A 12,488-nucleotide genomic window follows, 5' to 3' on the forward strand; every position below is an offset into this window, starting at 1 on the left:
ACCATTGTTCAATGGAGAGTGCAGAGGGTAGGCCAGGAGCAACACCAGGTATGCTTAAAAATGAGGTGAAGCTATAAAAACAGCATAAGCAGCACATAAGAGCTAAGCAACTCCATAACCAACAAATCAGATCTTATCTCTGCAGACCTCCACATCCAGCTACAAGTGGTGGTGGAAGTTAAACAACTCACTGGAGGTGGTCCGCAAATACTCCATCCTCAATAGTGTAGGAGACCAAGCATCGGTGCAAGACTGAAGCATTTGCAACAATCTTCAGCCATAAGTACTGACTGGATGATCCATCTCGACCTCTTCTTCAGGCCCCAGCATCACAGATGTGGGCCTTCTGCCTATTCGATTCAACTACTTGTCAAGAAACGGCTGAAGGCACAGGATTCTGCAAATGTTTTGGCCCCTGACAATATTACAATAGTACCTAAGACTTGTGCTCCAGAACTTCACCATGCCCCTAGTCAAGCTATTCCAGTACAGGTATAAAATTGACATCTACCTTGCAATGTAGAAAATTTCCCAGGTATGTCCTGTACACAACAGGACAATCTAATCCAGCCAATTATCATGCCATCAGTCCATTCTTGATCATGAGTAAAGTGATGGAGCGCTATCAAGAGGCATTTATTAACCTGCTTACTGATACTTGATTTAGGTTCCATCGGGTCACTCAACTCCTGACTTCATTACAGCCTTTGTTCAAACATGTCCAAAAGAACTGAATGCCAGAGGTGAGAATGACTGCCCTTGACATCAAGGTAGCATTTGACCAAGTGTGGCAGCAAGGAGCCCTAGCAAAACTAGAGTCAATGGGAAGCAGGAGGAAATTGCTCCAATGTTTGGAGTTATACGCAACACAAAAGGAAGATAATTTTGGTTTTTGGCCTCTTAAGGTCAAACCAAATAAATTTTAGTTGTTGGAACCATCTTCAGCCACCAGTGCTGATTGGATGATCCATCTCTGCCTCCTCCACCCTACATTAGATCCACCAGTCTTCTGCCCTTCCATATCATGTAGAGAGTCAAATTGGTTGAAAGCACTGGATACTGCATAGGCTATGGGCCCAGACAACATTCCAGCACTAATACTGAAGATGTGTGCTCAGAACTAGTTGTGTCCTGAGCTCAGCTGTTTCAGTACAGCTATAACACTGGAATCTAGCTGGTAACATGGGAAATTCTCCAAGTATGTCTTGTGCACACAAACTAGAGCAAATCCAAACAGGCCAATTACAGGCCCATTAATTGAGACTCAATCATCAGCAAATGTGAGTCACTGAAAGTACTATCAAGCAGCATTTATTCAGCAACATCTTGCTCAGTTTAGATTCCACCATGGCCACTCAGCCCCTGACCTCATTACAGTCTTGGTCCAAAAATGGACCAAAAAAAAAAAAAGAGCTAAACTCGAGAGATGAGGGGCCAGCAACTACACTTGACATCAATGCAGCATGTAACCAAGTTTGGTATCAAATAGTCTTAGCAAAACTAGTTAAATGGGAATCCGGAAAAAAAAATCTCATTGGTTACCTAGTACAGAGAAAGATGGTCATTGGAGCTCAATGATCTCAATTCCAGGACATCTCAGCAGGAGTTCCTCAGGGTAGTGTTCTACATCCAACCACTTTCAGCCACCTTGTCATCAGGTCAGAAGTGGGGATGTCCAATGATGGTTATATATTTAGCATTGACTTGCAACTCCTCATATCCTGAAGCAGTCCACAGCATCATTCAAGTTTCAGTCATGTCACATAATGGTCAAGCCATGAGCATTTCAAACATGAGAAATTCTAACCATCTCCCCATGACATCAATGGCATTATCATTGCTATATCCCCCACTAACATCCTACCAGTTACCATTGATCCAAAACAGAATTGAACCAGCCATATAAATATTGTGGCTACAACAGCCGATCAGAGCCTGGAAATTCTGCAAATAATTCACTGTCTGACTCTTCAAAGCCTGAGCATCAGGTACAGCATACAAGTCAGGAGTGTGACAGAATAGTCTTCACTTGCCTGATTGAGTGCAGCTCCAACAACTCAACACCATCCAGGATAAAGAAGCCCACTTGATTGGCACACTTCAACTATCTCCAACATTCACAATGCTCCACCAAGGACAGTGACAGCAGTATGCACCATGAATAGGATGCAGTGCAACAACTCACCAACAACTTTGAAAGCACCTTCCAAACCCATGGCCTCTTATCACCTTGAAGGCCATGAACACCAGATACCTGGCTACACCACCACCTGGAGGTTTCTCTCCAAGCCAGGCACCAGCCTGACTTTGAAATATATTGCCATTTCTTCACTGTTACTGGTCAAACTCCTGGAACTCCATTTCTAACAGCATCATGGGTGTATCTGCATCACATGGACTGCAGAAGTCCAAGATGGTGGTTCACCACCACTTTCAACAGCAGTTAGGGATGGGCAATAAATGCTGTCATATCCAGAAAAGCCCACACCTTGTGACCCAATAAATAAGAAAACATCTCAGTTTATAGATTAAGCTGGATATTGTCTGTGGTGATACAATTGTTTTAGTGCTCCTTGGTTAGGAAGAGTTGAAATTACGAAAGGTTTTTACTATGCAAGTATGAATGTTAAGCAAGAGTAAAATTACACTTAACCATAAAATCCTAGTGTGCTCAATTAACTACTGACACTCGATTCAGGCTCTCTTATGCAAATTGCCTCTTTTCTGAAGTTGCTGGTAACTTGGAATGAAATCCCAACAGGACGCAGCACTGAAAAGTGGGAATAGGTGAATTCAGATACGAAGGTTTACTTCACAAAACTAAACAATCCATACAATTTTTGGTTTACATTAGTTACATTTTATTCCATGTTTTTAATGAAATTTGACAAATTGCAAAAATAAATATTACATATTAAAAATGAAACATAAGCAAGGAATCAAACATTTATTTTCCTTCTAATTACTGTGCACTTTCAAAGGCCAAGAAGGGAAGCCAATTATCTCCTTCTAAACATCCATTAAGGTTTCTCTGCAAACAACTACTTAACCCATAAAGGGCAAAGTGTTGACTTTAATTCCTCAGCAATGAAAAATTACAAGATCTCTGCTCTTTTTCACACCAGGAAATCACAATAGCAGATGAATCTGCATGTGAAGTATCACTGATTAAATGCCTAGTGTTTTAATTCATTGCATTACCTCTCTTCAAAAAAAGTGTGGAGCACTCACATATAGCTAATATGGGATATTCCATTAAAACTTAAATATTCATAGAACATAGAACATAGAACACTACAGCACAAACAGGCCCTTCGGCCCACAAGTTGCGCCGACCATGCCGACCATTCCCTCCATGCCTCCCAAATACTTGGAGCCAGAGAACAATGAGTGACAGTCATATCCACTTCTGCAGTCCTGTGAATTGTCCAGCCTAATGAAACTAGGCTGATATGAACTGTTTCATTTAATTTTGAACCTTTGACAATTTTTAATCAATTTTGCTGAAAATCATATCTTAATTTGTCTATTGCAATATATAATGGTGCAAAGTGAATCGAATTGACAAAACAAAGCTAAAATTTCACCAACTTAGAAGGCTGTAACTTACGTTGAATCACAATGATTAATAACTATAAAAAAAACTTGCATTTATACATCTTTCACAACTAAAGACATTGATAGTCAATGAGAATTAAGTTGAAAAATGTATTAAAAAGGTTAAAATTACAATTGACCATGGTTACTCGAAATTATGAACATTGCTGCAGTTTTTGAAAATGTGAGATTTTCTGTTTGACAATTGTTTATTCCTGCTAATTTAATCACAGGATTTTTCCAGGAAACAGGATTCAGGAAAAAACAATTGGTTAAGACAAAAATCATAATGTGTCACATTAGTAAGGCTTACATGAACATGGCAATGAAGTTACTGTGAAATTCCCCTGGTCGCTACACTTCCACGTGTTTGGGTCAATGGACCTAACCAGCACGTCTTTCAGACTGTGGGAGGAAACTGGAGCACCCAGAGGAAACCCACAAAGACACGGGGAGAACATACAGAATCCACGCAATGACCCAAGCCAGGAATCAAACCCGGGTCTCTGGCACTGTGAGGCAGCAGTGCCAACCCATGTGCCACTGTTCATTATATTAAATGAAACATTACAAATCTGAAAAAATACATTTTTCACAAAATGGAGATAGAAAGATCACATGAGTGTCACAGCTCGTGAAGTTAAAAGACAAAAAAAACAGAAATAGAAAATGCTGGAAATATTCAGGACAGGCAGCATTGGGAGAGAAATAGAATGGGGTTATCACTGACCTAAAACATTAATTCTGCTTCTATCCACAGATGCTACCTGACCCGCTGAGTATTTCCAGCATTTTCTGTTTTTATTTCAGATATATTGCATTTGCAGTATTTAGCTTTTATAAAAAATGTACAGCAGGTTTGTCAATCCCTAAATTAGAAAGTCAGGCTAGTAATCTGAACATAATCTGAAATTTCAAACCTGACTCCAGCGATCACAAAATTGTTTGGATATTGCTAGCGCGCAGTTTATGAGTCTTCTCCGGTTACAAACAAATGCACAGATTTCTGTGACTGAATCATCTGTGCAGCACGCTCTGCTCCCACCACTCGGGTCAGCTTGTGAGCATCATATTTGGAATACAAGGCAGTACACGTCCATGTAGCTTCATCACCCCTATTTTCGCCTTTCAGCATGTTGCAAATTTCACTGTAGAAATGTGGATATGTAGGAAGCTCATAGAAAATAAGATGTCTGATGCCCTTAATTGTGTACCTATATTGAAAATGTTTAAATTATTGAAAATGAAACACACTTAACAGACATGACAGACAACATTATATTCTGAATTTTCAGAAAAGTCAATGATTAATACACTATTAGATCTCAATTGCCAGAGCGTGCAGGATTACTTTTTAATCTAGAACAACATTTGTTTTTCTTGCTGCAACTGTACAGGGCGCTGGTGAGGCTGCAACTGGAGTACAGTGTGCAGTTTTGGCCCCTGCATTTGAGAAAGGATATGTTGGCCTTGGAGGGAGTACAGAGAAGGTTCACCAGGCTGATACCGGAGATGAGGGGTTTAGCTTATGAAGAGAGATTGAATAGACTGGGTCTGTACTCGTAAGAGTTTAGAACACTGAGGGGGGGGGGGGGGATGTTAGAAAGGATAGCTGAACTAGAGGGCACAGCCTCAAAGGTCGGGGGGGGGGGGGGGGTGCAGATTAGAACAGAGTTGAGGAGGAACTTCTTCACTCAACGGGTGGTGAATCTCTGGAATTCTCTGCCCATTGAAGTGGTGAAGGCTACCTTGCTGAATACATTTAAGTCACAGGTAGATAGATTTCTGATAGACAAGGGAATTAAGGGTTATGGGGAGAAAGTGGGAAAGTGGAACAGATCCACTTCAGATCAGCTATGATCTTATTGAATGGCAGGGCAGGCTCGAAGGGCTAGACGGCCTGCTCCTATTTCTTATGTTCTTATTAGATGGATTACTAACAGTGGAGTTGGGTGTACGCTTATAATTGAGCTTACACACCTAAAACAGCTTTTATTAGCTGTCATAGTCCAAAGATCTTTAAAATGAAGAATAATTCCATTGAATCAGGTTAATAACTTAAAATGAGGATAATACTGAAGTACAGCTAGCTGCCTACACTTCAAAAAATGATAAAATTTTGGTTGTGGTTAATGTGGTAACCTGTCTGCCACCTGTTCTCAATTTCTGATTAGAAACAGACCCAAAAAGGAAATGCAAAGTAGATCACTGTAATTAACACAAATTGTTTTGCCTGTTGAGCTTTAATTCTGGCACTAGATTTCAGCACAAGAATATGCTGATCCAATTTGTCTAAACCTATACTTTGACATAAATCAGCTAGTTTTCTCAACTCTTGCAAGACTGAAAATTATCTTTGTCAACATCACACGTGAAAAATGTTATTGAACGTTTACAAAGAGCATCAGTACGCAATGTAATTGTGCAAAACTGAATTTCATGATTACAAAAATCTTACCTTTTGTAAAAATGGAAACGTTCAGTGTATAAGAGGAAAGGTTTCTCCCCTGTCAGGAAGTGATGTCGTGCTCGATTAATACTGGATTTTTTGCTGTATTCACAAATACTGGAAAATTTAATTTCACGACTGAAGTAGTTTCGCAGTCGCACATAATCAAAGTAGATCGGTATGTAAATTAAGGTGTGAGACATGACAGCTTCTCTATACTGAGGCAAAACCTTCTTGGTAAAGAATTCAAATCTTAGAGCAAACAAAAATAAAACAATGTATTAAAAACATTAAAAGATTTGACATTAAGCATTAGGAGTTACTGACTGATAAGAATAAACACTTAGTGCTATCAATAAATATTTAATATTGCATATTTGGGCATTGATGTTATTTAATAAATTTCAGATAATACCAGCGGAATTGCATCAGCACATTTCTGTCTGCAGCTTTGAGCTTTATCAACTGACTCACTTCCTTTCTCACATTAAAATTCTGATCAATCTTGTAAACCAACGTGACCAAGGCTGGGAAATGACTATTCAAAGCTATTTAAAATTTAGAAGGATCGACAAAGGAAACAGATGCAAGTTAACTCTTAAAGGATGAGATCAGCACAGTAGTGAGAAAGGATCTTAGCTCAGATGATCAAGATACAGAAATAGTTTGGGTGGATATAAGAAATGACGAGGAAATAAATTACTGGTAGTAGTGTATGGACTCCCTAATATTGGCTACACTGTTGGATAGAGTTCAAGAATTAACAGGGCTTGCAAGAAAGGTACAGTGATTAACTATGGGCAACTTTAAAATTCATAAAAGACTGGACCATTCAAATTGAGAATGAGTTCATAGAGCATTTGCAGCAGTTTGTTAGAACAATACATTGAACCAGAGAACTGGCTATTTTAGACCTGGTAACATATAACAAGATCAGCTTAATGAAGGAGCTCATAGCAAAAGGATCCCTTAGGGAACAGTGATTATAACATGGTAAATTTCATATTATGCGAGTTTTGACCTACCTCCTCATCAGGAGGTTGGGAACTACAATGGGAACACCTGCACATATTCACAGCCCTTTGGAGTTCTCAAAATGCTTGCAGGAGAAAAAGTGTAAAAATTCCAGTCAAGTGACCAGAGCAGGGCATCATATTTGGTGAAGAGTAACCCAGGCAGGAGAAAGGGAGGGGTCTGACTGGAGGAGAAAGAGGAGCATAGTAAGTGGCTCCAAGCAACAAGGAGGCTGCGATTGGCAGATCTTAAGTGAAGTAAGCATGGGAAAAACCCTGACAAACGATGTGGACTAAGGAGAATTCCTGGCAATCAACGAGGCAACAAAAGATACTGCAGGCCACTGGGGCAAGCATACCTCTGAAGCAAATGTACCCCTTTGGAGAAGTGATGTTCTGCTCGGTGGAGCTGAAGCTGTTCTTGTGATTTTGCACTGGAGTGCTGGGAGTCTCTTGGGAATCCAGAGGAACAAAGTCAGGGAAGACTGAAACCCTGGGAGATATGTCATCATTGAGGGTGTTTGAGCTGAATTGCCTTCTGAATAAAATTTCAAGACAAGATCTTTGAAGGTAAAGGCTAGAGTCCTTCATGAGAGAGATAGAGTTCCAACAGGATTAATTGACGCAAATTAGTTTACTGACAGCTGATGGGTTGTTGAGAAATCCGTGGAATTGGTCTTGGTCTTAATTGCATCTGCCATTTATTGTGCAGTGTGGTGCATTTGACCATAGTTGCCTGTTAATTCACGTCTCATATTAACCCTGAATGCTAAAGGGTAGACATTATAAATTGTTTTACTTTTCTGAACTTGTACAGTAAAGCTTATTTGTGTTTGTTCAAAACCTGTGAAACCTTGTGACTTTATATTCTTGAATCTAAAACATCATCTATTTTAAATAAAATGTTATTGTTCCCTAAACAAATCTCACAACAACATTAGGGTTGGTTCTAGGATCATAACTGACACAGAAACTTGGGTCTGAAATTTAAAAAAGGCAAATGCAAAAGTACGAAAACAAAAGTTCGCTAAAATGGATTTGGAAAATAGATTAAAAAGGTAAAACAGTAGATAAGCAGTCACGATGAGCAAGGAGATCCTTCATAATGCTTATCAAAGCCATATTCCATTAAGAATAGGAGAAGGATGAACCAACCATGGCTAATGAAAACTGATGTTAAATTGAAAGCTTCCAATGATCATGGATATGCCAGAACTTTAGAAACTAGAAGATAATTTAAAAAAAACAAAAAAGTGGGAGAAAATAGGTAATGAGTAAATTAGCAAGAATAAACAGCATGAACTTTCACAAGTAAATAAAGAACAAGAGTGTAACTAAAGTAAGTGTGGGTCCTTGACGGCAGTTTGGGGGGGGGGGGGGAGCGGGGAGAGATTGGGAAATTACCAATGAAAAACAAGGAAATGGCAGAGTTTCAATTATTTATGTCTTCATGGCAGAAGACACTAAAAGCATACCAATAATTAGCGAGCACAGGAAAGACAGAAGGCATCTGAAACAATTAGAGGAAAAAAAAACAGGAAAATTGAAGATTGACAAGTGCTCTGACCAAATGACCTACTTCCTAACGTCTTAGAAAGTGAATATATTTGGGGCAGCACGGTGGCAAAATGGTTAGCACTGCTGCCTCACAGCACCAAGGACCCAGATTCAATTCCGGCCTTGAGTGACTGCATGAAATTTGCATATTCTGAGAGTTTGCGTGGTTTCCTCCAAGTGCTCTGGTTTCCTCCTACAAGATGTGCAGTTTAGGTGGCCTGGCTATGCTAAACGTGTGGGTTTATGGGGTAGGGCGGAGAGGATGGGAGGGCCTGTGTGGGATGCTCTTTCAGAGAGTCAGTGCAGACCCTATTGGCCAAATGGCCTCTTTTGCACAACAAGTATTTTATGATTAGTTGTAATCTTCTAAAGTTCCCTGGATTCTGAAAGTTCCCAGTGGATTGGAACAGAAGTGCAGTTCCCCTATTCAAAAAAAGAGCACAATAAGGTGTAAACAGTAGACCAGTTACTGTAAGCCTTATACAACAAAGCCTCAGAAAAATACTACAATCCATTATTAGCAGGACATTTAGAAAATCAAAGTGCATTCAAAGCAGAGTCAACATGGCTTTGTGAAAGGCAAATTGTGTTTGACAATTTAATTTGAACTCCTTCAGGGTGTAGAGAGTAGTATGGATATAAAAGGAACCAGTGAGTTTAATGTATTTGGATTTCCAAAAGGCATTTAATAAGGCTAGATGGAAAGGTTGCTGCACAAGATGACAGTCCATGGAATTGGAGGTAATGTGTGTTGAGTCATGAAATTAACAGAAATGACGGAGGATGATCCTTTCAATGTGAAGACTGGTGGGATGAAAAGCGAGAACAAGGGCAGCCCTATCCTGGTCCTGGGAGAGCAGTGGTCCAGGGGAATGGGTTGGACATGGTTGAGGGCCCTGTCAACCACAGGGGGTGGAAAACCATGATTGATAAAGAATTATACAAGTATAAATCTCTGTTGACTCCTTCACCTCAGCTCTGGCAAAGGGTCATCTAGACTTGAAACACTGCCTCTCTCTCTCAACACATGCTGTCAGACCTGTTGAGTTTGTCCAGCATTTTTCTGTTTTTGTTTCAGGTTCCAGCATCTACATTAAATATGTACTTCAAACCCTAACTGATGCTCTTAGAAATAGAAGTGAATCCCTAAACACAACAGGATACCTTGCATCAGGCAAACTAGTGTAGCTGGAGACATCCACTCGCTGGAAAACATGTGGTAACTGCACAACAACATGGCAGATTGAACCAGTTCGAGGCACATTATTTACAGTCACCTAAAAAGACAAACAGAATTTTTGACTTTGCCCTCTGACCGTTTGGTGGTGCAATACATTTGTGCACTCATACTACATCAGAAACATAGCAACATATAAATTATTCAAGTTTCCTACACAACATATGATCATAGCAATGCTGTGAACAAATTACTGAAAAGAAATTAATTTATTGCAAGAGAAACTCGATTGGGAAAAAAAATCAATGTGCTACTTTAAAATGATGAAATTACATTTCTTTGAGAAAACCTTCAGTACGTACACTGGATAATTTTCAATGTTGCTAGATGTAATTTAAGTTGTAGATACGCCGACACCAAACTATTGTTTTTGATGCAGTCTGTCCTAGCATCCATATGGATTATTTCTTTAGGGTTATTTAAACAATTTACATGCATCACAGCACAGACCAGAAGCAGTCAGCATCGAGTGAGAAAAGTTTGCTTAAAATCAGACTGGTTGCAGGAGACCATTTAGGCACCTTATCCATGCTGAATGTCTAAGAGATAATCAGTAAGCCCCATGCTCCTTCAAGCCTATATATTTTTTGAAAGCAGACTCAGCATTCCCCAAAATCTATATCAGCCAATAATAAAATTTCACAATAAAAACGAACCTGTCCTCTGTAATTGAAACAGTATTTACTGTAAATGGCATTAATCTGTGGATCTTGAAATGCACTGAAGATCAAAGTCTGCCTGTAATACTTGGACCAATTGTTCAGATTCCACATCCGCACACGAGAGAAATCCACTCCATGTGGCTCACGAGGTTGCAGGTTAAGATGTTTCATCAGGTGCTGCAACAAGTGAGATTATGGCATGAAAATGACTGATACGAAATGACAGTTTGAAATTGTGCCCTTGCATACACAGGAAAATCTGGGGTCCTTACTATAAAGCTTCCTCCAGTCCGAAGGACACCCATTAACCATTTCATTGTTTCCTGTCTCTTGACCAATTCTGTCCCTTTTATTACACAAGCTCTAACTTTGTTCACAAGTCTGTTGTGCAGTATTTCATCAAATGCCTTCTGGAAATCCAAGTACACCACATCAACAGCATTTCCTACAATAACCCTCTGTTACCCGAAAAACACTCCAGCAAATTAGTTAAGCAAACTTTGCTCTTAACAAATCATCGAATCCCTAGTGCAGAAGGAGGCCATTTGGTCCATTGAGTCTACATCAACCCACTTTTAAAAATACCTTACCCAGGCCCTATCCCCCTAACCTCATATTTACCCTGCTAATCCCTCTAACCTACGCATCTTGAGACACTAAGGGGCAATTTAGCATAGTCAATCAACCTAACCTGCACTTCTTTTGGACCGTGGGAGGAAAGCAGAGATAAGGGTCATGAGTGGAAGGGGGAACTGGTAATGTTAAAATGGTGGCGTGGGCTCGTTGGGCCGAAGGGCCTGTTTCCCAGGCTGTTTTTGTTCTTTGAAACCGGGGCACCCAGAGGAAACCCATGCACGACAGATGGAGAGTTTGCAATCTCTCACATGGGATGAGTTTGCAGTCACCCAAGCAGGACTTGAACCCAAGCCTCAGAGAGCAGTGCTAACCACCATGCTGCCCAAATCAGTGCAGGCTTTCCTTTATTAAGCGGTATTTAGCCAAATAACTAATAATTTTTTTCCGTATTTTCATTTATAAGAGCTTCCCCAAAACCAAGGTTAACTAACAGGCCTGTACTTGCTAGGCTCATCTTTACTGCCTTTTTTGAATAAAAGGTGCAACACTTGCAATTCTCCAGTCTTCTGGCACCACCCAAGTCCAAGAGTGACTGCAATATTGTGGCCAGTACCTCTGCAATTTCCACTCTCCCAGTATCCTTGAGTTATTTCATCTGGCCCCAGTGCCTTATCCACTTTTAACCACATATAACCCAAACAATACTTTCTCCTTATCAATTTTAAACCTTTTAAGTTGCTTAATTACCTCCTCTACTGCCACAGAATCCCTATAGTGCAGGAGACCATTCGGCCCATCATGTCTGCATCGCATCAGTCCCATCCAGGCTCTATCCCGTAACCCCATGTATTTTCCCTGCTAATCCCTATCACTAAGGGGCAATTTAGCAAGGCCAATCAATCTAACCCGCACATCTTTGGACTGTGGGAGAAAGCCAGAGCACCCAGAGAAAACCCACACAGACATGGGGAGAATGTGCAAACTCCACAGTCACCTGAGGCCAGAATTGAACCTGGCTCTCTGGCACTGAGACACAGCACTGCTAACCACTGTGCTGCCCACTATGGCCTACACATCACCTTCTTCCTTGGTTAATACAAAGTATTTATTTCAATACTTCTGCAATGCCTCCTGCGTCCATGCATAAACCCCCTTTTTGGTCCAATCCACCTTTTAACAATTTACATGCCTACAAAATAGGTTGTCACTGCTTCAGAAGTGCATAAACATCTTAGAAGGCTTTGATAAAGATGACAGCCTTTCCAATCCCTTCAGATAGGCATGGCTGATGAATGGAACAATTCTTTGAGCATACAGCAGTGGCTGTTTTGTTTCTTTCATTTGGTGAATTCAGCGCATGGTTTCTTTGTGTAGTAATTATTGCATGATTTTAACAA

The 12,488-nt window shown here is 40.2% G+C and overlaps 1 protein-coding gene across 3 annotated transcripts in view; it reads right to left on the reverse strand.

Moving 5' to 3' along the window:
* Positions 1-3,352: 3,352 nt before the first annotated feature.
* Positions 3,353-12,488, reverse strand: part of utp25 (UTP25 small subunit processor component) — a 33,004-nt gene continuing 23,868 nt past the window's right edge. For all 3 annotated transcript variants that reach the window (XM_080200579.1, XM_080200578.1, XM_080200577.1), the window contains exons 9-12: positions 10,510-10,692; positions 9,781-9,893; positions 6,056-6,298; positions 3,353-4,811 (exon numbers count right to left, since the gene is read on the reverse strand). In XM_080200579.1, coding sequence (XP_080056705.1) covers positions 4,565-4,811; positions 6,056-6,298; positions 9,781-9,893; positions 10,510-10,692 — 786 coding nt within the window. In that variant the 3' untranslated portion in view covers positions 3,353-4,564. The remainder of the gene's footprint in view (positions 4,812-6,055; positions 6,299-9,780; positions 9,894-10,509; positions 10,693-12,488) is intronic.

This window comes from Carcharhinus amblyrhynchos, chromosome 12 (assembly GCF_965287045.1).
Source record: "Carcharhinus amblyrhynchos chromosome 12, sCarAmb.v2.hapA, whole genome shotgun sequence".
Taxonomy (NCBI): domain Eukaryota; kingdom Metazoa; phylum Chordata; class Chondrichthyes; order Carcharhiniformes; family Carcharhinidae; genus Carcharhinus; species Carcharhinus amblyrhynchos.